General features: G+C 52.5%; 1 protein-coding gene across 4 annotated transcripts; it reads right to left on the bottom strand.

The window, feature by feature from the left end:
- Positions 1–538: 538 nt before the first annotated feature.
- On the bottom strand, positions 539–24842 carry KANK2 (KN motif and ankyrin repeat domains 2). Of its 4 annotated transcripts, none has more exons than XM_077121770.1 (13): positions 24777–24842; positions 23200–23501; positions 22123–22237; positions 20410–21624; positions 9112–9279; positions 8906–9008; positions 7965–8201; positions 7250–7337; positions 6766–6985; positions 6012–6154; positions 4504–4704; positions 4329–4418; positions 539–2529 (listed from the first exon to the last, which is right to left on the bottom strand). In XM_077121770.1, the coding sequence occupies exons 3-13, from the start codon at positions 22157–22159 to the stop codon at positions 2476–2478; spliced, it is 2556 nt and encodes an 851-aa protein (XP_076977885.1). In that variant the 5' UTR covers positions 22160–22237; positions 23200–23501; positions 24777–24842; the 3' UTR covers positions 539–2475. The 4 variants fall into 4 exon arrangements, with proteins under 4 accessions (XP_076977885.1, XP_076977884.1, XP_076977886.1 ...); XM_077121769.1 differs by having other exon boundaries at positions 23200–23680; positions 24777–24832; XM_077121771.1 differs by having other exon boundaries at positions 23200–23584; positions 24777–24826.
- Between the last annotated feature and the right edge of the window lie 186 nt (positions 24843–25028).

Genomic DNA, 25028 nt, shown 5'->3' with positions numbered 1-25028 from the left:
TATGTTGAATAAAAAAAAATGTGTAATTATAAAAAAAAAACAGCAGCAGAAAAATAAATGTTAAGATCCAACATATTAGAAAAACGGTTGGCAGGATACACTCCAAAATGTTGACAGTGGCATCCTCTGCCTCACCAAACGCTTTGGTGTTGTTTCAATTTTATCTCTTATAAGCTCTAGAAACCATTTTGCAATAAGGGAAATAATCGGTGTAAGATCTGCTTTTTCCAAGATGTAAAGAGCAAGGAGTCCAATAGAACTTTGTGTGCTGATGGCTATGCTCTATATCTCCGTAGTCCAAGACAGTAGCTGCCAGCCAAGTGTGGCTATTGAGCACGAATTAATTCTAATCCATTTACATTTAAATGGAAATAGCCATGTGTGGGTAACAGCTGGGGGGGGCTGGACAGCGCCCCCTAGAGCCCAGCATAAGGGAGTTCATTGTAATATTAGGTTTGAACACTTTGCAAAAGAAGTCATTATTTAAAGAGACATTTGAAAGCTTAAAAGGGAGCAGGAGACAAAGATAAGACATGCATCGGCATTATCTGTTGCTTTATTAAATCCATTTACCTCTACAAAAAGAATACAAAAAGAAATACTTCATTTAAGTGTAATACTGTCTTCCTGGCCGTACCGTGGTTGGAAAGTGAAATCCAAGGTCATGTATATACGTGAGCAAGGAAAGGGATAAAGGCAGGCTCCCTGGAGCCTAGCACACCGAGCCCGTTAAGGATGGGGCCAGAAGGGAACTGCAAAGATAAATATGGACTTATCTGGTTCCCAGGCCAATGAGCTGCTTCTAGGAGCTTAAAATAAACACACTCGCGGGTGGGCTGCTGGCTTCGCGGTGGAATGCAACTCTTGTACCGTTTCTCATGCAGCCCAGAGGCTCAGCCATCATCGGACACTCATCCCCTTTGGCTTGTGGGTGGTTTGGCGCTGTCTCAATTTCTACACCCCCACATGATCTTATCGGCCTTGTTTGGGCCGTCTTTTGCCGTAGGCACAGCCCCTCCATAAAAAAATCAGAGCAAGACAGGCCACATCGAGCTAGGAAACCTACATTTCTGGGAGGGCACCCAACACGCAGCTTTACTTGAGGACCATGTGAGCTTTGGGGGGCTTCTTTGGTTCTGCAGGGGTTCTGCTTCAAAGCCCCAAAAGGCTGAGCCAAGGAAGTATGTGCATTTATAGAGATCTCGCTCCCTCTCTGCATGGTTACAAGCTCTGCCTCTCGCCCCTGACTTGGCCCATTCACGAAGGAAAAGGAAACTAGCTTGAGATGTGGGGGACAAAACCAGCCATGAAGGAAACTGCTTTTTCTCTAACCAGCCCCATTTCCCGGCGGGCTTCGGTCCAGGCAGTCCTTGGCAAGTCTTTTGAGGCTGTTGGAAAAACCAGAGGCTCCTTGTTTGGTTTTCCGCAAAGCTCTGTCACTTTAAGTTTGCCTTGCGCGTCCTTGGGGGAGTGGGGGGGCAGCCAACTTTTAATCAAGCACATGAGATTCTCGGAGCTGGCCCTCAGCTTTGCCAGCAAGCACGTGCCCCGTTTGCTCTGCTCTGTGGGGAGAGGTTTTAGAGCCCAGAGGTGGAGAAGGAAGCCCTGTCACCTGCAGCTCTCAGAACTGGACGCTTTTCCTGCGTCTCTGGGTCTGAAGGATTTTCTAGGAAAATGAGTATCTGCTAAGGCCTCCTGCGGGGAGGGGACAGATTGCGGGGGAATTTCTCGACAGGCATTGGTTCCCTGTATGTCACGGGCATCTAGGCTTTGGGGTTCTGAGCTTGAGTGGGGAAAGGCTGGTGGTGGCGGCAAGAAGGCAGAAGAAAGGACGGAGCTTCTCTGCCCCCAGTGACATGGACAGAATCTGTTTTGTAAAGGCAGCAGAAAAAAATTCCCCCGAGAAAGCCGCCTGGGGAGGGGTGTGTGTGTGTGTAGACAGAACAGCATTATATACCAAACAATTACGTGGGGGGGGGGGGGAAGGGGAGGGGGGACAGAGCCATTTGAGACCTCGACTCGTGCCTAATAACATTCAGGATAAAAAGCAAAATATGCAATTCCAGTGACTTTCAAATTTGGCAACACATAATAGGATTCCTGCCCTCCCCACCTTAATAATGATTTTAAAACCCTAGTTTTTACCTCTCACCCCCTCCATCCAGGATTCCCAACGTGCTTCCTAGAATTCATGCCCCAGTATCAGCAGCTGGTGCCAGCGTGTACGAGAATTAGCTTCTGTCTGCGCAGTGGCTGCTTTGAACTGGGGCAATGGGAAAACACGTCTGAAGCTGGAGTTGTGCTGCTATGGGGACAATCCCCAGGGAAGTGGGAGAAAAACCCGCTTGCCTTATGAGGCTTGGGCCTTGGGGAGTATGGCGGGGGTAGGGGGTGGGGGGGGTGGCCGGGGCATGGGAGGGGAAGGGACAGGGTTGGGGGTGGGGTAGGACAATTCTCTCTGGGGCCGGCTGGCAGCTACTCTTCAGCAGAGGATGATGCTGGACTCTCGTCATCCGTCATAGGGGCAAACTGAAACGAGAAGCCGAATTCCTTTTGTCTGATATCCTTCCAAATTGCCTATGAGGTACCGACTTTGGTGGGAGCTCGGACTGGGGGAAGCTGGCCCTGTGAGGCCGTGAGCGAACAAACAAGTAAGCATGGCAGGGGATGGTCACCGAGGATGAGGGACAGGTAGGGAGGGTGACGTCTGAGCTGACCCCTGAACGATGCCTAGGGGTCAGCAGGAAGGGTCCCAGAGAAGGGCACAACAGGTGGAAGAAATTGCCAGTGCAAATGCCCTGAGGTTGGAAGGGGGAAGGAACTGAGATATAGCCAGCATGGCTGGAGCGGAGTAAGCAAGGGGGAGAGGAAGGAGAGGGAGAAGAAGCAGGGCAGGGAGTATGCAAATGGGGCAGGTCGTGTGGGGCCCAGTGGGCCGCAGGGAGACTTAGGCTTTTGCTCCGAGGAAAGTGGGAGCTATGGAGGGTTCTGGGGAGAGGAGGGACGTGCCCTGGCTCAGGTGCTCATGGCACCCTCTGGAGGTTCTGCAGAGAACAGACTGTGGAGGATGAGAGTGGGAGCCCGAGACCAGCAGTGCTCCAGGTGGGTGATGAGGGGTGCCCTTGGGGGCAAAAGCAGGGGTTGAGGATACCCCCCAGCCCAACTGAGGAAACTGAGGCCCAGAGCTGACGATCCCAGCAGCACCAGGACCTAGGTGGAGCCTCTGGAAAACCCTGGAGAGCAGGTGGAGGTGGATGGAGAGTCACCGTGCCCAACGCCCACCCCCAAATGTGCCTCGGAGTGGGAGACCCTGGGAAGCAACCTCTCTGAGCAGCTCCCCTGCCTACGAAATGGAAATAATGACGGCACTTGAAGCCTCTGAACTGGAGGATTGTGGAAGAGTCAACAAATCACAACAACTATGGGAGGCACTCGGTATACACGCTCTCAGACTGGGAGGGCTTGTCTCCTCCATCAGCTCTCAGTACCCAGGAAGTATCATTTTGGGTCTCTGGTTAGGCTTCTAGAAGCATCTTTGGGTAACAGGCACGATGAATAAAACCCAGATTTTTGTGTGCAATAAGAGAAATGCTGGGTTAGATGCAGCGAGGTTAGGTTTCTTCTTGGTGGATCTTCTTGGACCTTTAATAGACTGACGTGTCCTGAGTCAAGCCCAAGGTCTGGTAAACCGGCCCTCGTCACCTCCCTGTCCTTCTCTCCTCCTTCTCTCCCCCCTTGCTCACTCCTTTCCAACCATAGGGGGCTCTTCGATGTGCCTCAAATGCTCCCAGCAGGTCCCTACCCCAGGGCCTTTGCACGGCTGTCTGTACTGGCTGGATCACCAACCACGAAGGGCTCCCTCGCTTCCTCGGTTGTCTGCTCAAGCATCATCTCCTTTCTGAGGCCTCAAATGGCACCTCCATCCCTCGCCCCCCCCCCCTTCTGCTGCTTCTCAGCACTTACCATCACCCAGCTATTCTGTATTGATTTGCTTATTGCTTCTCTTACTGAGTGCCCACTCCAAAAGCGAAAAACCTTCTTCCGTGTCATTAACCGCTGTGACCGCCAGGCCCTAACTCTTAGAGGCGCTCAGTAACTATTTCTCAGATGACAGAATGGTTATCATAAAACACGAATTAGGAAACAGCCAATCCAGACCCAGATACGGTGACGGCAAACACGACACGCGGCCTCAGCTCGCCAGGACGCATGTCCTCGTTGGACCACCACGAGGGTCCAACTAGCAGACGCTCCCACCGCCAGGCCGTCCCCATCCGGAACCCCCCGCCTCCCCCCAAGCCTCCTGCCCTGGTGGCGTCGAGACTCACCGAACACTTGATGTTCATGCGGGAGTAAAGCATGGCCGCGACCTCACTCTGTCCAGCGTCCAAGGCCACCATCAAAGCTGTGCTGCCGTCCTGCAAAGCATTGGCTGCTGGGTCGCTGCCCCGGGCCGCACCCCCCACCCTCCCCAAGGCCATGCCTGCGTTTGGAGGGACTCACGCGGTCAGTGAGCGAGATGTCGCAGCCAGGCACGGCCAGCAGCAGCCCCGTGATCTCCTTGTGGCCGTGTTCGCAAGCGCACATCAGGGCCGTGGAGCCATCGTCGTCTTGCACATTGACGTCCGCCCCGCAGGCCAGCAGGGCTTTGACCACGTCCACCCGGCCGTGGCTGACGGCCAGCATCAGGGCTGTCTGCCCCGCCTGGGCAGGGGAAGGGACAGGCTGGGCTCCAGGGCAACTTATGCCCTGCTCCAAAATCTTCCATGGCTCCCTAGTACCCGATGCAAACATGTAACCTCACTCTCTGGCCTTCTCCCGGATCTCAGGCGTGGTGCCCTCCCCACTGCTGGGCCTCTGGTTCCCCCGTTAGCGCCTTCCCATCCTCCGGATTGTAGCTGAAACATCTCCTCCTCTCCTTGACTACATCCTCTACCCAATCAAAAGCCAATTCCTAACTCACAGGTGAAAACACATGCAAGAATTTATCGAGCTAAGATCTGTACACTTCTGTCTGATAGGTAAACCTCAATAAAAATTAAACCAACATCCGTCAATGGATAAACAAGGGGTACAAGCTGAACAACGGAATAGTACACAGCCATCAAAAAGGGGAATAAAGTTCTGATGCCGGCTACGGCATGGAAAAACACTGAAAACATTAGGCCAAGTGAGACATGCCGGACACAAAGGGACAAATATGATGTGAGTCCATTTACATAAAAGGTCCAGAATAAGTAAATCCATACAGAACAGAAAGCAAATAAATGGGAGGCTGCCAGGGCCTGGGGCAGAGGCAACTGGGAAGTAGCTGCTTAATGGGTTTGGGGTTTCCTTTTGGGGTGATGGAAACACTTTGTGGCTAGATGGCGGTGGTGCCTATACAAAATTATGAAGAAAATAACACCACTGGAATGTACACATGAAAGCGGTTTGAATGGGGGTGTTTATGTCATATATCGGTGACCAAAAATTAAGAAGTATAAGACTACAACACACAGGGCGAAGCCTAATGTCAACTATAGACTTTAATTAATAACATAATTATAATAATTTGGGGTCACTGGTTATAACTAAGGTGCCACACTCATGTGAAATGTTAATAATAGGGAAGCTATGTGTGGGAGGGGGTGTAGAGGGGAACTCTGCTTTCTGCGTGGTTTTTCTGTAAACCTACAACTGCTCTGAAAAATAAATAAAATTTTAAAATCTTAAGAAGAAAAAGGGTGAGGTTGCCCACAGGTTGCCCAACACAACCCCTTTTTTTCCATGAGAACTTCCTGCATCAGAAGCAGTCTGGCATGCTTTTAAGAACTGGGTCCTGGAGCTAGACCACCTGGCTCTGGTTTGGCCTAGAGGAGATGATTCGGCCTCTTGGAGCCTCAGTTTCCCCCTCTGGGGAATGGGGACGTTCCTGAGACTGCAGCTAGGCTTGGTACACTGCCAGTCCTCAAACAACCCAGAGGGACTTTCCGGAGGTGGTGGCAGTGTGGCTGCGGAGGGCCCTGTACCTGGCTGGCTTTGGCGTTAACGTCCCCGAGCCGGAAGAGCTGCAGGACCGTGTCTGTGTCACCTGGGCTTTCCAGGTTGGCCAGGGCGGTGAGCATGAGGGGGCTGTAGCCGGCGCGGTTTTGCTTGTCCACCTGGCAGACACCTGAGTGGGCGGGGCCAGGTGAGCATGAGCCCCCAGGCCGCACCAGGGCTGGCAGGGGGAGGTTGCCCTGAGGAGCAGGCTGCGTCCCCACCATCAGACTGGAAGCCCTGCTTTATTCTCCCCCAAATGAGGTGGGGCTGGGGGGCACCCTGTCTCCTCCACCAGTCTAGGGTGGCCTGATTCCTCCCTTTTCTCAGACCGATGAAGCCCCTCTCCCCCAGGGGTTTCCATCTTCCCGGGGCCACCCGCCAGATCAGGGGCTCCTCAAGCAGAGACCACACCTCCTGCAACAGACTTGGGGCCCCGTGGAGCTGGAACCCACATTTTGGGCTAAGGGGAGAAGCCGTGACTCCCGCATTAACCCGGGAGAGCCTTTCGCCCTGCAGACTGGCCGTGACGCGTCTCTCCACGCAGGCTGTGCCACCTCCCGCACTCTGGGGAAGGACCGGCTCCTTCCTGGCGACCTGAGGGCCCCCTCTCCGCTCTCCAGGCCCCCGTGGAGGCCACATCCTCCTCCCGGGGTGGGGGTGGGGGTCACCTAAGGGCCTCAGAGTCCCCCGGGCCCTGCCTTTTCCGTCCAAGGCCCGGGGTGCCGCGCCCAGCCGGCTCACCGCTGCCCAGCAGCTGCCGCACCACGGGGAAGTTGGCGTGCGACACGGAGTAGTGCAGCGCCGTGTTGCCGTTGCCGTCGGCGATGTTGACCACGTAGTCCAGCAGGCGTGGCGACATGGCCCGGAAGGTGACCAGGTGGCGCCGCACAAGCTCAGGGTGGGCGTCGCTGCGGCAGGCCAGGCGCAGCCATTCCTGCAGCACCGTGGTGTACGCCACCTTCTGCAGGCCGGGCGGGGGGAGGGGCGCCGTGAGGGGGCGGGGCCCCCTGCCGGGCGGGGGGAGGGGGGACGGTGGTGTGGACACCCCCAAAGGGACATAAGGACAGCCCCCTCCTCTCCCAAGGAACCACACACGGAGCCTCAGGCATCGTCACCCCCTCCCTGGGCCCTGTCTTCAAGGCACCCCCCGCCCCTGGCCACGATCCCAGGGCCCCCAAAAGGCGGAGGGAGACCCTGAGGAGGGGGGGGAGGGGCCCCACCATACCAGCTCCCGTTCGCTGAGGAGGTTGGGGTTCTCCAGGTACTTTTCCAGGGCCAGACAGGCAGAGATGAGGTCTGGGCTCAGCTCCATCCTGGGGGGGTGTGGGGGTCAGGCACGAGGGGATAGTTTATCTTATCAGCCTCCTGGGCCCCCTGCCTCTCCCCTACTCCGCGAATCTATCTGGGGTGCTCAGGGAAGTCTCAATGATCTCTGCCAAAGTCCCATTCTCAGCCCCCTGAATGGTGGATTTCCAGCAAGGCCCCAAGACCCTTTCCCAGGGACACACCTTTATGCTATACCCCAAGCAGCAGAAGTAGAGAAACAGTGCCCAAGAGAAAGGGATCGTGCAGGCCCAGGTTTCCTCCCAGAGGCCAGGATGGATGGAAAATCATTTCCAGTTGGCAGACTTTTCATCAGGGAAATAAAAGATAGTCAAGCAGGATAGACCGGGCAGGGGGGCCAAGTGCCCACAATATGGTGGATAACTTAAGGGTAAACTTTGCTGGGCCCCTAAACCATAACCCCAGAAGCCCTAATTGCCACCCCACCATCAGGCCCTTTCAGGTACCCAGAAGGAGAAAGTGCTTGTTTTGCTAATTCAGACTAAGGTGTGCACAACTGATAGGAAGTTCCCTTAGAGGGCTTGAATGGTGGGACTGGAGGCAGAGGGCACCGACTCCCTGACCCTGCCTGTATGCCTCCCCCCCAGAAAACTGACCGGATCTCCTCTTCCACGTTGGATCCCGATGCCCCCTCAGCCGTGGGTGCATGCTGGGACTCCCGAGACAGCTGGCACTCCTTCTGGCTGCTCTTGGTCCCAGCTACCCCCGTGGACCTGAGCTGGGGGGCCTCAGCCACACCCGGCACCCTCTGCACTGGCTCTGGGGCCTCGCCTTCCGTGCTCTCGTTGTCCGAGTTCTCCGCTGTGCTAGAATCCTCGGAGGAGGACTCGTACCTGGGGAGGAAGCAGAGAGGGGAATGGGGCAGATGCCGCAGATGGGACAGGATGTGGTGGAGGGAGGGGCCTGGGGACCTGGCCCCTTGACCTGCCTGGGCCTCAGTTTCCTGCCACTTAAGACTGTCTTCCTAATGCAAATGGGACCTCCTGATGCTTCCTGCTGTCTCAGGACAAAACTTGAGCTTCTGGGCGTGGCATTCAAGGCTCCCAGTGGGGTCTGCCCTGCTCTTCACTCCCCAGGCTTCATGCTGCTTTCGCTCACCTCTGAGCTTTACCCAGGCCATGCTCCCTCCTCTCAGATGAGTCCTCCCCACCCCACTCTGCCTGGTTAGCTCCTACTCAACTTGTGGCCTGGTCTCCCATGGGGCCATCTGTGCCTCTGTGGTCCCCGCAATGCCCAGACATCCCCCCATCGTGGTCCAGGCACCCCACGTCAGAACCACCTGTCACTCTGGCCACCCTATGGACTGGGAGCTCCTCCGTCAGGCAGGGGACAGCAGTCAAACCCAGACTCAGATCCGTGGGTGGCCGGGGAACCCCGGGCAAGATGCTCAGCCTTGCCATGCCTCAGTTTACCAAATTTAGGGGTGGAGAACAGGACACTTAGTCCATGCTTGTGCGTGAATGAAGCAGGGGACAAACAGCGGTGTCAAAACCAAGGAAGGGGTGGGGGGCGGGGGTGGGGAGGGGTCTCCCCTTACCCGCCATTGACTCCCACGAACTGGAGGCTCTTCGGGTGGGCTGCCGGGCCAGTGGGCTCCTCTTTCTGCTTCATGATGGATCGTATATCCTCCTGGGGCCCGCCTGGGGGTGGGGGGTAGGGTTGGTGTCGTGAGGGATCTCCCAGCCAGATCCCCTGCCTGGGCACCCTGGGGCCCCATCTTTCTCTGCAGCCACCACCACTTACCAGGATCCCTGGCTGCTTCTGACTCGCTCGAGGCTGCTTGCTTGATGGGCTCCCTGGAGGCGGTGTTGCAGGCGGTCACCCGGCCTGCGTTCTCCTCAGGCTGTGCCAGGGGTGCGACCACAGACCCTGGGGTTGGCGAGGACAACTCTGCAGGGCCCCGGGGCAGACCTGGAAGGGCAGGAAAAAAGGTGTCCCCATAAATAATAAAGGAAAAAAAAGCAGTAAGGAGAGCTGCCTCTGTGGAACACATAGCAGGGGCTGGGCGCTTTCTAAGTGTTCTAAGGGATTTCTTGTGTTGCCTCGTTATATATTCCTGGGCCACGAGGGGCTTGGGTTATCCAAGGCCAGGGAGCAAGTTTAAGTGGCTGAACCCAATTCCAACCCCAATCTGTACTGAGTCTTGGCTGGGGCGTGCTCACAGCCAAGTCTGAGTCCCTAGCAAGACCTCTCATCTCAGCTCCACCACAAGGGAACTGTGTGGCCTCGGGCAAGTTGCTTAACTTCTCTGTGCCTCAAGCAAAGGACCTCCTGGCATTGCTGTGCAGAGCAAAGGAGGAAGTAAAGGGCTTAGACTGCTTGCACATCCAGACAGCACTGGAGAAGCACTTGTTAATTTAGGAGAATTGTAAACCCTATTTTGAAGAGATTTATTCTTTTTTTTTTTAAATGCAATTTTATTGAGATGTATTCACATAACATGTAATCATGCAATGTGTACAATCTATGGTTCACAGTATCATCATACAGTTGTGCATTCATCTCCATAATCGATTTTTGAATATTTCATTACTCCCTCCGAAATACATGTAAGGATAAAAATGAAAATAAAAATGAAAAAGAACACCCAAAACATCCCATTGCCTTTAGCACCCCTTATTACTTATTTATTTTTTTATCCTTATTTTTTACTCATCTGTCCATACCCTGGATAAAGGGAACATCAGACACAAGGTTTTCACAATCACACGGTCACATTATAAAAGCTATATAGCTATAAAATCATCTTTAAGAATCAAGGCTACTGGAATACAGCTCAGCAGTCAGGTACCTCCCTCTAGCTATTCTAATCCACTAAAATATGATTTATTCTTATTTGCATATATATAAAAATATATATATAAATTACATATATACTATATATGTAAATAAAAAAACATATAAATTATATATATATATTTTATAAAAGCAGCACCGTGTGCGAATATTGTTTTGTATCCAGCTTCATTTCCTTCTTCTGTATCTAACATTAAGTAGGTATTAAATGAACAATCAGGAAAAAGAAACAGTATGGACTATTAGAAAAGTGAAATCAAAGCCCCACCTTAGGTTGGTTGAGGATAAAAGTGACATCTTGGGTATCAGAATGGGTGGGAGGGGTGAGCAGACCCAGCCTGAGCCCTGCAACAAAAGTCTCGGGCTCCCCCCACCGAGGCCACATGTGGCTTCCGTGTCTCGGCTCCTCCAGGATGTCCCTTTCCTGCCACTGGCCACAGACTCTGACAACCAGCTAATTTTAACTCCCTTCAGCAGTTAATTTTATTTTAGGATATATATAAACACACGGTAGCTACTTCCTCACGTCTGTGGGTGATGCTCAGCTTTAATAACAAACAGGCATAGGGTGCAGGGGCCTTCAGCTTCAGCGGTAGAGTGCTCGCCTTCCATGCAGGAGACCCAGGTTCGAGTCCTGGACCATGCACCCCCCCCCCCAAAAAAATAAGTAAGTCACAAGCAGGGGAGAAAACATTTAACACATGTAGGAGAAGTCAGAGCAGCAGGGGACAGCTGTGCCACAAGCACTTCACATGTCCCCAAGTGCAGAACATGGCCTGGGCCAGGGAAATCCTGGGCGGTGACCCTAAACCAATTGCAGAGACCACAAGCTTACGATACTCAGCGAAACTCCTGATTTACTGTTGAAACCTTGGCAGTAAAGCCCAGTCGACAGCATCAAAATGCTAAAATAATGGCAATACAGAAAATGTTCTTGATCCGTGGCCCTAAAGGCGTGAACCCATTGGTGAACAGAACCCTTGGAAGATGCTGTTTGTTACTTAAGGCATGGTTTATAAGGTGTGGCTGAAGGGAACGAGGGTGGGCTTTGAGCTGCAGGATGTGGAAACCTTAAAGAGAAGCCAGAAGTCGGAGAAAGAGGCAGGAGGAAAGCAAGGACGTTGGTGCATGATGAGGGCAGAGAGGCAAACCAAGGATCCCCCAAGGCTGGGGGCAAGGACAAGCCTGCACTAGGAGGCACTAGACAGCAGAGAGAAAGCACAACCTCACTGATCCTTCAGTTTGAGACTTTTAAAACCGTGAGCCCACAAATTATTGTTTAAGTCGACCCGTTGGGTGGTATTTGTCATAGATGCTCAGGCAAACTGAGACAAAGAATAACAATAAAATTAAAAACTATTATATTGTTATTTAACTGGGGGAAGGCGGCAAACTGAAGCCACAATGTATATGGAAGAATTCAAATCCATGGCAAGCAAGACGAATTTTACAAAACAGGAGCAAAGATGGGGAACCCAGCTGATAAGAATGCAAAATACATGCAAAAAGGTCGGGTAAGGGTAGGCCACAGTGGCTCAGCAGGTAGAGTTCTCACCTGCCATGCCCGAGACCCGGGTTCAATTCCTGGTGCCTGCCCATGCAAAAAAAAAAGGTGGGGTGTTCCCCAAGAGAGCCTCTTTTGTTGCTCAGATGTGGCCTCTCTCTCCAGCCAACACAAGCAATCTCACCGCCCTCCCCCTGTCTACGTGGGACATGACTCCCAGGGGTATGGACCTTCCTGGCAACATGGGACAGAAATCCTAGAATGAGCTGTCACTTAGCATCAAGGGATTGAGAAAACCTTCTCGACCAAAAGGGGGAAGAGTGAAATGAGACGAAGTGTCAATGGCTGAGAGATTCCAAACAGAGTTGAGAGGTTATCCTGGAGGTTATTCTTACGTGTTGAGTAGGTATCACCTTGTTATTCAAGATGTAAGGGAGAAGCTGGAGGGAACTGCCTGAAAATGTAGAGCTGTGTTCCAGTAGCCATGTTTCTTGAGGATGATTGAATAATGATATAGCTTTCACAATGTGACTGTGTGATTGTGAAAACCTTGTGTCTGATGCTCCTTTTATCTACCTTGTCAACAGACGAGTAGAATATATGGAATAAAAATAAATAATAGGGGAAACAAATGTTAAAACAAATTTAGTTTGAAATGCTAGTGATCAGTGAAAGCAAGGGGTAAGGGGTATGGTAGGTATAATCTTTTTTTTTCTGTTTTCGTTTTATTTCTTTTTCTATTGTCTTTTTCTTTCTTTTTCTGAATGGATGCAAATGTTCTAAGAAATGATGAATATGCAACTAAGTGATGATATTGTGAATTACTGATTATGTTAATTTTTATTTCATTTATTAATTTTTTTTAATTAATAAATAAATTTTTTAAAAATGGGGTGTTGTCGCAGGAACAAATAGAAGTAACGAGGGAGAGGGCTCGGACATGGACATCATCCACAGGAACTGGGGGTAAGGCACAGAGGCTTCCAAAAATCCCTGGGAAAGGCTGGATTCCATGTGCATGCTTTTGGAAAAGTAGTCTACTCTCCAAGAGAAATAATCAACCTGAATCCCGACCTCACACCTCATACACAAAATAAACGGAAGGATTAATATGAAAAAACAACTATAAAACTAATAGAAGAGGATGTAGCAGCATAGAGGTGGTCTCTCAAAAGGGGAATGAGTCCTTCAAAAAACTTCTCAAAGCACAAACCTCTTGTGAAGAATATGACGGACTGAAATATAAGCAAAATGAAGATTTCTGTTTGATGGAAAATGTCACAGAGCTGCAGCAAACAGCTTGGCAATTCCCCCAAACGTTAAAAATAGAATTACTATTTGACTCCCAGGAATATGCCCCAAAGAATTGAAAGCAGTGACCCAAACAGGTACTTTTTCACAAATGTTCACAGCAGCATTATTCACAATAGCCAAAAGGTGGAAACAACTCAAAGGTCCATCAAAGGACAAGTGGGGCAACACAACAGAGTATGCAAGTACAAATGGAATATTACTCGGCTGTGAAAAAGAATGCGTCGCGGAACCATGCCACGCCATGGATAAACCTTGGAAAATATTACACTAGGTGAAAGGAGCCAGAAACACACAAAAAACCCCACATATTATAGGATTGCATTCCTACAGAAGTCCAGAATAATTCAATCCATTCAGGGAGAACACAGATTAGTGGTTGTCAGGGGCTGGAGAAGGGAGAATGAGAAGCAACTGTTTGGGATGATACAAATATTCTGGAACTGACAGAGGTGATGCCTGACAACATTGTGGGTGTACTAAAGCCACTGAACTGCACACTTTAAAATGGTCAATTTTAAGTTATGTGAATTCTGGTTTGATTAAAAAAAAGCTAACAAACAAGCAAAACCCCAGAGCCTCATCAATTGAGCTAATAAACAGAAGTCAGACTTGGAAGAAGATATTTGCAATGCCCCAAATGGGCAAGGAATTATCTTTTTGAACAGCAGCCACATGCTTTTTCTGCAAAGGGCCAGATAGGAAATATTTCTGGTTTTACAGGCCATATCGTAGCCACTCAACTCTGCTCTGCAGTGCCAAAGTACCTGTGGGCATGGCTGCATTCCAATAAATATGAGTTTCATAGAATTTGGCTCCTGTCACAAAATATTAGCCTTCCTTTCCTGTTTTTCAACCATTCCAAAAAGAAAAAAAAAACAAAAAACAACAACTTAGCTTTGGGGGGACAGACAGCAATAAGCCAAATCTGGTCCACAGGCCATAGCCCCTCTTCTGGAATGTGCCAGAAACTTCTGAATTGTCTAAGGACAAATGGGGAGAGGCTACAAACAGGTGATTTGCTGGGAAATCGTTACATGAACCCTACAAGGTGAGTTCCAGTGTCACCGGAAATCAGAGAAAGGCAAGTTGAGACGACAAGGAGATGCCACATTGCATGCCCATCAGAGGGACACAAAAGTTAGAAAGCTGGATAAGACCATTTGCTGGTGGGAGGGTGTGCAAGGAAGCCTTCTGGGGATGGGCAGACAAGACTGGAAGTGAGCAAAAGGCTGGGTATCCCCTTTGATCCCACAACTGCACTTCGGGGGACGCAACCCTGAGGTTGAAAGGGTATCTGCGGGGATGAGGCAGTGAAGCCAGGCACCCGCCACGAGGGCCGGGCTAAGAAAAGGCAGCACCTTAGACCCCACTGCTGGTGGCTTACATATATGCAAAATTGCCTCCTCACTAAAATTTATCTGAAATCCCAAATCAACACTCGCGGCGCTTTTGCCATCGTCCACCAACACGCCTGGAGCAACGAAAACTTTGTTCTCAACGCAAGTGGAACGAAGGGAAACGAAGTGAAACTCTACCCTCTTGTTTTGGCTTTCATCCTGTAAACGAGTGTCCTTTTCACAGTTTGTTTAGTGCCACGGGTTTTGTGGGGTTTTTTTTTTTTTGTATTTTTGTGGGCGAGTTCGCCGGTTGAAATGTCCAACCCCCTGGGATGATACTGGGAACCAGCAAATGCACACTTTGGATGGTTTCTATGCCGTGTGAATATATTTCAGTAAAATTGTATTAAAAAAAATGCCCCCCAGTGTAGTGCCAAAGTGCTGTCCAGTGGCCCGAAGTGTGGGAAAGCCGGGATGTGCTTTATGGAGAGAATATGGGTGTTAGATAAGCTTTAAGCTGGAGTTTTAGTGCCACTGGCTGTGAGTTCACTGTTAATAAACCCATAATAAATACATATAAACAGAAACATGCATAAAACAAGGCTCTGTATTGGTGGAATGACAAAAAACACTATGACCAGAGGCTCAGAAGAATCTGCATTTCCCTCAAAAGCGGGGGTTCAGCACTGGCTACCTCCATGTTCCCGATGACCACACACTACCCTAAATACAGCAAAGATGCACCAGCATCGGTTGGAATTCCATGCAGCTGCTAGAAGTGACAAATCAGATTTACAAAGCGGCCACGGAGAGTTCTGAGGCAGTGTACTGAGAGGAGAAAATAAGAAACAGAAGGAACCTTTTTTTTTTTTGATAAAGCACGATACCATTTAAGGAAATCCATCATGCACAGAGCATATTTTCAAGGACACCCAAGCATCTAAATAAATAATAAGCTTCTGGAAGGTGGATTGCAAAGAATGATATTCAGCAAGGCAGCACAGAAACTGGCGGTGGGAGTATGTAAATGGGCTAGGGCAGGGGTTGGCAAGCCAAGGCTCAAGGGTGTGGTTGCTACATTTTTAAGTGATCAGGAAAAAAAATAAAATAAAAATAAAAGAAAGAACGCTATTTCTGCCATGTGAAAATTATGTGAAATTGAAATCTCCTCAAATAAAGTTTTATTGGAACACAGCCCTGATCATTCCTCAATGGATGTGTACGGCTGCCCTTAGCCATGGCCGAGTTGAGTATCTGTGACAAAGTCTGCAGAGCCAAAATTACCTATCCAGGCAGAGAGGGCAGAAGACAAATGTGAAAAAATATTTAAAAACAACAACAACAACGAGGTACTTCAGAGGTAGAATTCTCGCCTGCCATGTGGGAGACCCAGGTTCCATTCCAGCCTCATGCACTTCCTAAAACAAACAAACAAACAAAAACCAAACAAGCAAGCAAACAAACAAACTTCAACAAATGGTGCTGCAGTTAATGGGATACTCACAATGGAAAAAGGATGAAATGGGACTCCCGCCACACAGCATACAGTAAACAAAACAAAACAAAAGAAAAAAATTTAAATTGCTTATTCACTCAGTGAGGAAAGAGAACGAGGCCATGAGACTGGAAGACAATTTGGAAACAGACATGGGGGGGGTCTCAAAAAGGCCCTTCTAGGGAAGAGCAAAATGAGACAAAGTGAAGTGTCAATGGCTGAGAGACTCCAAACAGAGTCGAGAGGTTATCCTGGAGGTTATTCTTACGCATTAAGTAGATATCACCTTTTTAATCAAGGTGTAATGGAGAGGCTGGAGGGAACTGCCTGAAAATGTAGAGCTGTGTTCCAGTAGCCACGTTTCTTGATGATGATTATATAATGATATAGCTTTCACAATGTGACTGTGTGATTGTGAAAACCTTGTATCTGATGTCCCTTCTATCTATGGAATGGACAGATGAGTAAAACATATGGATTAAAAATAAATAAATAATAGGGGGAATAGATGTTAAAATAAATTTAGTAGATTGAAATGCCAGTGATCAATGAAAGGGAGTGGTAAGGGATATAGAAAAAGATAGGGGAAACAAAGGCTAAAATATATTGGGTAGACGGAAATATTAGCAATCGATGAGAGGGAGAGGTAAGGGGTATGGTATGTATGAGTTTTTTTTTTTATTTCTTTTTCTGGATTGATGCAAATGTTCTGAGAGGTGACTGTGGTGATGAATATATAACTATGTGATGATATTGTGAATTATTGATTATATACCAAGAATGGAATGGTCATATGGTAAGAATGTTTATGTTTGTATGTTGTTATGTTAAAAAAAAATTTTTTAATTTTTAAAAAAAGATCAAAGGTGATGGTGGAATTATTCAGAGAAGACAGTATTTAACGAATGCATATGAATGCTGAATCATTAAACTGATATCTCTTTTAGACTCCAGTATTTTAGAGCAGCTAGAAGTCAACCTAAAATTGTGGAACTGTAACCCATATCACACTCTGAAATATATTCTACAACTAATTGTGGTGCTGTGCTTTGAAATTTATAGCTTTTTTGTATATATGGTTTTTTTCACAAAAAAAATGAAGGAAAAAGATAAATTTTACTCCAATGCCCCCCTCCCAAAAAAAGAATACCTACAGAGACAATGACAATTAAATGCAAACATCATTTGGATGGGATCTGGACAGGAAGGAGAGAAGTTGCAAAGGGGAAGTTATTGGGACATACATTGGAATACAGACTGTAAGTTTATATCAATGTTAAATTTTTTTAACTTGATAACAACCTTAAGATGGTTATATAAGTAATATTCATTTTTTCTTAAAAATGTGCACGGCAGTGTTCAAGGAGCATGATGTATACAATCTACATTCAAATGTTCAGAGAATGGATAGATAGAATGACACAGCATATATGGCGAAATATTAAAATTGGCGGATCTGAGTATCTGGGGGTAATGGGTATGTTGGATTTCTCTGTATAGGTTTTGTATTATTTTGCAACTGTCCTGTATGGTTGAAAATATTTCAAAATAAAAAGTAGAAAATAAATTAATTAATTAAAAAAAATGCCCTTCTAGAAATCTGTCCTGAAAACACAGATGTGAGGACACAAGGGGTCCTGGAAGCAGGCTGACTGCACGGGACTGTTGACAGCAGAGAGAAACTGTCGCTGTGGGATGGCTGGGTACAAGGGACCAGTCACGCAGCTTGGCCTCCCCACTTGTCAGGAAAAAATGATGCCGCTGCTTAGAAGAAAAAAAAATCAATCACATTGCCAAAGAAGCTTTACAAACATGGGAAAACACTCCCGGGATCATGTTACATGGAAATCAAAGACGGAGTTTAAATCCTGGTTTCAAGGACCTTGGGCAAAGACTTGAACCGGCCTGTGCCTCGGTTTCCCCATCTGTAAAATGAGGCTTAGGAACGCAACCCACCTCATAGGACCACTGGGGGCTTCAATGAATTATAACGCCTGGCACATAGGAAGAGCCTAAGTGGTTTTAAAAATAAAGCAAAATGGCATCAAGCAAATCAGTCACTTCCATCAGCTCTGTTATGCCAGACTTGATAATACATCATTATCTTATGATCCAAAAAATTCAGAAGGAAAGAAGCAGAAGTGTTGAGGACAGCTGCATCTGGGTGGCGGTACGGTTTATTTTTTTTGGGTGGTGGTGGAGGAAGCAGTTATTTTTTTCTGTTCTATGTTTCTCTGTACTTCCCAAACTTCCAACAACAAAGAACATGAACTGCTATTAGATGAATACTTCTGGAATACGAGCAAAGAATAAGTTTCAAAGCCTTGCAAAGACCTAAAAATATAAAGGGGGCCCCAGGCCTCTGCCTTACCCACCTTCACCAGCCTAAAGGGAAGCCTGCCTGCCTCCCTGCAGGGGGCAAATTACCCATGGAGCCTCATTAGTTGGTGAGAGGTTGGGACTCTTCCTCCAGGGAGTCCTCCCTGACTACCCACTGTGCTCACTGAAACACTCTTTCCTCCACATCCCTGCCCACCTGGCTGCTTCTCTCCTTTCAAATCTTGAGTCAAAGTTACCCCCTCGGAAAGGCCAAGAACAAGCCAAAAACTGGATTCTGGATACCGACTACATGCCAACATCACGTTGAACACTTGGCACGAATGTACGTGGTTAGGCCTCATGTTCATCCAGAGAAGTCAGGCTGTCAGGATCCCCATTTTGCAAATGAAAACAAGGAGGCACAGAGAGGTTAAATAACTTGTCCAAGAACACAGAGCCAAGGGGTAGTGAAAACAGAGTCTAAATTCAGGCCCCTACCCCAATCATTCGCTATCCATTCCATACCCTGGTTTATATGTGCTTCAATACTTATTCTCTGAGATTGTACTTCTTCACTTATTTATTGCAGCCTCTTACTTCCTTACTTCAGAGGCTTTTGACTGTCTTGTTCTCTGCCATGTGCCTAGGAGAATTCGGCACAAAATAGGCACTTAATAATCATTCAGGGAATCGGAAGATATCGAATTAACACACTCCAGTTCAGCTCAAGCAAGACAGATATTGGGGTTGGCTGCAGCAAGAGGGAGTTAAGTGAGACTCAAGGAGGAACTTCCAGCACAGCAGTAGGCACAGGCTCTGCCCTGGGAGTCAGGGCTAGAATGGAGGCTGCCTCTCAGATCCTGTGGCTGGGCCGGGCAGGGCCCCTGGATGGGGGCCAGAGCTGCAGGGCTGGGCGTCTGGGGTGGACACAGAAAAGAGGGCTGGTGTCTGAAGCCAGCCAGGAACAACACGAGGAGGCATGAAAACAAGTTGGGTCCCCACCCTCCAGCCTGCACCCACTGGTCCCTCCCTGGAGCTCTGACTACCCAACATTCCAGGCTGGGACAGGGACCTGGACCCCAATTCTGAGAACCCCGCCACAAATTCAGGCCAACCTGGGTTCAGATCCTGATTCAGCTACTTCCTGGCTGTGTGACACAGGGCAAGAGGAACCCCTCCAGGAGCCTTGGTTTCCCCAGCTCTAAACAGAGTTTGCCTGGAAGTTATCAGCAGAAACAGCCAAGAAGCACTGACTGACCACTTGTGCGGTGCATTAATTCAAGGTGGTCCCCAAAGTGGGGGCTGTTATGATGCCATTTCACAGCTGGGGAAGCTGAGGCTCAGAGAGGTGAAGCCACTCACCCAAGGTCACACAGTAGGAAGAGGGATTTGAACCCATGTCACCTGGCTGGCATGGCCCAGGTTTAGCCTCTCTTCGGGTAAAGCACTTAGTACAAGCCCTGACATCCAGTTAGCACTTGAGAAACAACAGCTGTTGTTATTAAGCATTATTCCGGAAACTTCTCTGAGGGGCTCAGGGCAGCGGGTAGCAGACATTCTGCACACCCAGCAAACTCCTTTCCTGGCAGGAGGACTCAACAGTTCCTCTAGGGAGGCTCCCCTTTCCTCCCTGACAGGCTATAGGGCTTGGGTGGGGCTGTTCCACCCCTGGCTCCGGGACTTCCCTGTGAGAATCACAGTGATGAGCACAACACCCAAGTCAGCCAATGAAAGGCAGGTCTGGGATTTTTATTGGAATTATCTGAGCCATGGGGGCTGTTCTGAAACTGAGCTGGAAGGACAGACGCCCCCAGCAGTGGGGCTACCTTCACCAGCTTGTGAATCCCAGGATGAACAGAAAAGAAAAACCCTGAGTTAGGGATCCCTGATGACATCTGAGCACCTGGATCCAGCCCTGCCTGAAGCTGTCTCTAAGTTCCGTGTAAAAAGAAAACTTTTTTTTTTCATTGCTTTAGCTGTGGTGAAATTGGTTCCTTCTACTTACTGATTATACAGGAAAGGTTTTTGCCCAGCAAAATACCTCCTGTTTCTGGTCACTTAAAATGTGTCACATTCAGAGGAAGCCAAGCACTTAACCAAAACCCACTTTTTTTTGCATGATCCCTATCACCCTGAAGGCGGCAGCAGGACTCTCTGGGTTTTGCGGATGAAGAGACAGAAGGTCCGAGAATGATCAGTTTAGGGGAAGGCCAGGACTGTGACTGGTAGGAGGAGGGACTCCCCCACCGGGTCCTCCCCTGCCGGCTGTCACTCACCTGCTGCCCCATCGCAGCTTCGCTCGGTGATGCTGATCTTTTTCACCATATGGACGTGGCCGGTGGACGCGGCAGGCGTGGAGAACGCCGCCTCCACCACCTCGCGGCTGCAGAACACGGGGCTGCTCTCGGCCCCGTTGGACGTTGCCAGGGCCCGCAGGCCCGCCCCGTAGGGCTCCAGGCTCTGGGCGTGCTGGGCAGGGGCCCCAGCGGCCGTGCTGGCCGCCACCTCCACCTCCCGCGGCCCTTCCACCACCCGGACGGTGTCCACGCGGACGGGGCTCTCCCGCGGCGGCCAGGCCTGGGGCTGGGGCTGGGGCTGGGGCTGGGGCTGGGGGTCGGCCCGGGCCTGCGCCGCCTGCAGCTCCTGGAGCGCCTTTTTCAGCTGCGTCTCCAGCACGGCCACCTTGGCCGCCAGCGCCGCCTCCCCGTCGGGCACGCCCAAGTCCCGCTCGCGGACCCAGGTGCCCACGCTCCGGGTCTCGAGGTCCTCGGGGGGCTCCGGGCCGAGCTCGCCGCGGCCCCGGGCTCCGGCGGGGTGGCCCAGAAACTTTTGGCTCTTGAGTTGCACCGCCAGCTGCCGCTTCTCCTCCTGCAGCACCGACAGCTTCACCTGGAGCACGGGGATGAGCTTCACCTGCTCCTCCAGCTGGCGCAGCTTCCGCAGGGCGCCCGCCATCTGCTCGCGCACATAGGCCAGGTGCCCGGCGCTGGGCGCCACCGGCGTGGACAGTCCCGAGCCGCGCGGCGTGGGCGGCGGCAGCCCTACACCCACCAGCGAGCCCGTGGAGCCCGCGGCGCTGGGCGGCGGGGAGCCCGGGCCCGACGGGGCGGCCGCCTGGTCCTCGAGGCGGCGGCGGGCGTCCAGCAGCGTGCGCTCCACGCGCGGGTTGAAGCCGGCGCGGGTCTCCAGGGCGCCGTACTGCGGGTGGAAGCCGCGGCCGCAGTAGGAGTAGGCCGAGTGGCGGCTGTCCCCGCTGGCCGTGGAGCACAGCGACTCGGTGGACGTCCACCAGGAGCCGGGGCCGCGGGGCAGCGAGCCCAGGCGCGGGCGGCGTTGCACGGCCACCCGGCGCAGCGTGTGGCCCTTCTCGATGTCGTCCACGTACTTGAGGAAGTCCAGGTCCAGGCGGAAGCCGTAGGGGGTCTCCACCGAGTAGGGCGGCTCGGCCTTCCCCAGGGGGAAGGTGGGTGGGGAGGCCGGGCCAGGGGTCCCTGTGAGCGAGAAAGGGGGCGCCCCTTATCTCCCGGTTCCCCCTCTAACAGCCTGGCCCCCAGAGAGGTCCCCGGCGCAAGGCCCGCCCCCTACCCGTGACACCCCCCCAGAGCAAGGTCCGCCCCCTATCCCAGATGCCCCCCCACCTCAGGGCAGGACACTGTCTCCCCCCTCGGATGGCCCAGGGCCGTGTCTCCCCCACATGTGACTCCAAGACAAGGTGAGGTCTCCCTTCTGGGGACCTCTCCTCGCTACCCCGCCCCCCTCAGCATAGGAAAGTGTCCTGCCTCTCCCACTCAGGTCTCCCCCAAAGCTCTCCCCCCTCAGACCCTCAGGGCATGGCCAAGGCTCCCCTCAGCCACTGAATCAGGCCCGTGTCTCGCCCCACCCACCCCAAATCCCATCCCCTAGGCAGGGCCCTGTCTCCCTCCCTCAGATTCTCACCCCCCACGCCCCCTCAGCCCGAGGCCTCCCACCCTGGAGACGGCCCCCCTTACCTGGGAAGGGGGCTGGCGCCGGCAGGACTTGGGCCATCCTCTTGTCACAGCTGTTTCTCAGGAGTCACTTGGGGGACTGCAGGTCAGACTGCCTGCAGCACTGGCTGAGGCTTACCTGGGGGCCGGGGAGGGGGGACACAGCCCAAGTCAGGAGGGGACTGCAGCGGGAGGGGGAGATGGCCCTCCCCCCACAGCTGTCCCCACTCAGCCCCCTCCTCCCCTATTCTTGGGGAGAACAGCTCCCCCCCACGCAGGGGTCCAGGGCCCCCTCACACCGCACACCCCACCCAGCTGCGATGTAAGGGCTGGGGGGGCGCGTAAGGGGGGGACGCGGCCTGGAACAAAGAAACCAAACCTCGCCCACCCGCCCGCACATCTGTCCAGCCCCTGGGCAGTCTCCAGCTGTTCCCACAGCCCCACCTCCACGAGGCCCCAGAGCTGGGGGGCTCCACCCTTCCTGTACCCCCTCCCCCACACCCCCAGCCCGGACAGATGAGGGCGCGAATGGGCAGCACAGCCTGCCTGCAAGCATTAAACACAGGAGACACGGCGGGGGGCGGGGGGGGACGACAAAAAGGGGTAGAGCATGGGGTAGGGGACCCCAATGCAGAATGCAGAGCCGGGTCAGGCCAGACCTGGGATGGGGGGTGTAGGGAAAGTGGGGAGAGGTAGCAAGGAGTGAAGCCTTTCCCCTTTATGGAAACAATTTTCTCTAAAAATAAACAGTTTCCCTGCTGGGCTACATAAGAACTTCCTGCCCCCCCAGGAAGCGTCCGACTCGGTGGCTCTGCAGGGATAAGGGACAGGGCAGCGGCCTGGGAAGTTGGAGGGGTGGGGGAGGAAGTAAGAGGGGATGCCCGGAGGCTGCACAGGGGAGGGACAATCAGAGTCTGTCACTAACTCCCCCCACCCCCCAGCCCTGGAGGACGGCCAGGATCCCTTTGTCCCAAACACCAGGCTTGAGCTCCACCAGTCCCTTTTGCTGTCTGACCTCCGACTGTGCTGCTGCTGAAGCCTGGCCCATCCCACCCCAGGATGGGGACCCTCTGGGCCTGCGGGTGCCAGGGCAGCAGGTACCTGTGAGGACGGACCAGGTGGGGCACCTGCTGGTCATGAAGGCGGAACTGGGGCTCCGGGGACCGACGGCCGCCTCCTCACAGCCTGTGTGTCTCTTGCTTAGGGCCTCGGTGTCTCCTTGTCTCTCTGTGTCTCTCTCCACGTCTCTGTGTCTCTCCACGTCTCTGTGTCTCCACGTCTCTCTATGTCTCTCTCCACGTCTCACTGTGTCTCTCTCCACATCTCACTGTGTCTCTCTCCACGTCTTACTGTGACTTTCTCCCTGTCTTTCCCAGTCTCTGCCCTTACTTCTCTTTCCACGCCTGGAATACACAGGCACTGATTGTAGCAAATTTGGTTTGTCCATCTGCCTGGAGGCTCACCCCTTGCCTGCCGACCCCTTTTTCTGAGAGATAAGCAATAGGGAGGAGATCAAAAATATTCTCTGCGGACCTAAGAGAGAACTGGAGGCAGGAAACAGGGCCGAAGACCCTGGCAGCCCCTGGGGGTGCAGAAAGGTGGTGTGAATACAATAAATAACTATAAGAATAATTACAGCAACTCCTTTCATTGCCACACCGCCCCCCCCCCAGGTGGACCGTCTGTCACCTTGCTTTACAGGGGTCAAGTCGCCTGCCCCGGCCCGGTAAGCGGGGAAGTGACCAGAGCTGAACCTAAGCCTGCCACCCCCTCCACAAGCCTCACCCCTCTGCCCATTTCTCAGATCTGCAGACGGAGGTGTGTGTCTGGGGGTGGGGGTATCTCCAGTCTCGTGATGCTCCCTCCCTGGGAGGGGGGGTGGACTCCGGGATGAGGGGAACAGATACCAGATATGGGGGTGTGTGGCGCTGGGAGGTTTAGGAGCCGAGTCCCATCTCCCCCCACCCCCCGGGGACCAGAAGTGGGGGATGCGATAGACACAGAGAAAGTTGACAGGAAACTCCTAGAGGAGACAGGTTGGGCTCTCAAAAAAGGGGCGCCGGGGTCCCAGACAGGACCCACGTGTCCCGCGGGGCCTCCCCAAAGTCACTCCCACCCCCCAATCAGGCCTGAACGTCTCTGGGGTCTTCCGGCCCCATTCCCCCCACCGCTCTCCCCACCGCTGCCCCCACCTCTCCGGAGTCGGGGGTGAAGGGGACCCCGCCCCGTGCAGGGAGGGGCGGGGCCTGCGGGGTCCCCGGCTAATGGCAAACAGCTGCGGCTCCCCACGCCGGCCCAGCCGCCAGGCCGAGGCCCAGCCCGGCCGCCTTCCCGCCGCCTGGGGCCTGGCTCCGGCCCGGGGGAGGGACAGGGGGGAACGGGGTGGGGGGAACAGGGTGGGGGGAGAGGAGCCGAGGGGAGGCAGCCACGGGGGAAAGGGGCAGGGCGAGAGGTCCGGACGGAAGGGACTGGGAGAGGCAGGTACGGGGTCGCAGATGGGGAGGGGACAGAACCCTCCGAGTCCGGGAAGTTTGTGCAGAGATGGTGGAGTTGGAGGCAGCGGAGGGAGAGCCCCGCGGGGTGGTGCCCGGGGCTTGGAGGTGGGGTGGGGGGTGGGGGACCCACTCTCGAACCCCGAATCGGCCTCGAACCCCGACCCGAACCCGGGTCCTACTCACCTAGCGCGCTCCGGCCGCCGCGGTCCCCGCGTCCCGCCGCCCGCGAGTCCTCCGCGCGCCGCCGCCCGTCCGGCTGGCCCCGCCCCGGGCCCGCCCACCAGCCCGGCCCCGCCCCCTAGCCCGGCCGCGGCGGGGGTTGCTGCGGGGTGGTTGGCGGAGGGGTTTTTTTGTTTTTCGGGGGGAGGGGATGGAGCAAGCGGGCTCACCTGGATGGCAGGTGCGTGCGTGCGTGCGCGCGTGCGGGCCAAAGGT

Source organism: Tamandua tetradactyla, chromosome 11, assembly GCF_023851605.1.
Source record: "Tamandua tetradactyla isolate mTamTet1 chromosome 11, mTamTet1.pri, whole genome shotgun sequence".
Classification (NCBI taxonomy): Eukaryota; Metazoa; Chordata; class Mammalia; order Pilosa; family Myrmecophagidae; genus Tamandua; species Tamandua tetradactyla.
This window is presented reverse-complemented; position numbering and strand designations above follow the sequence as displayed.

Excerpts from the sequence above, each read along its gene's own strand:
- KANK2 (XM_077121770.1), bottom strand. The coding sequence starts at position 22,159 with ATGGCCCAAGTCCTGCCGGCGCCAGCCCCCTTCCCAG. Across the intron at positions 21,625-22,122 it reads GGCGCCAGCCCCCTTCCCAG|GGACCCCTGGCCCGGCCTCC; the intron begins GTAAGGGGGGCC and ends TCTCGCTCACAG. Across the intron at positions 9,009-9,111 it reads AGAAGCAGCCAGGGATCCTG|GCGGGCCCCAGGAGGATATA; the intron begins GTAAGTGGTGGT and ends CCCCACCCCCAG.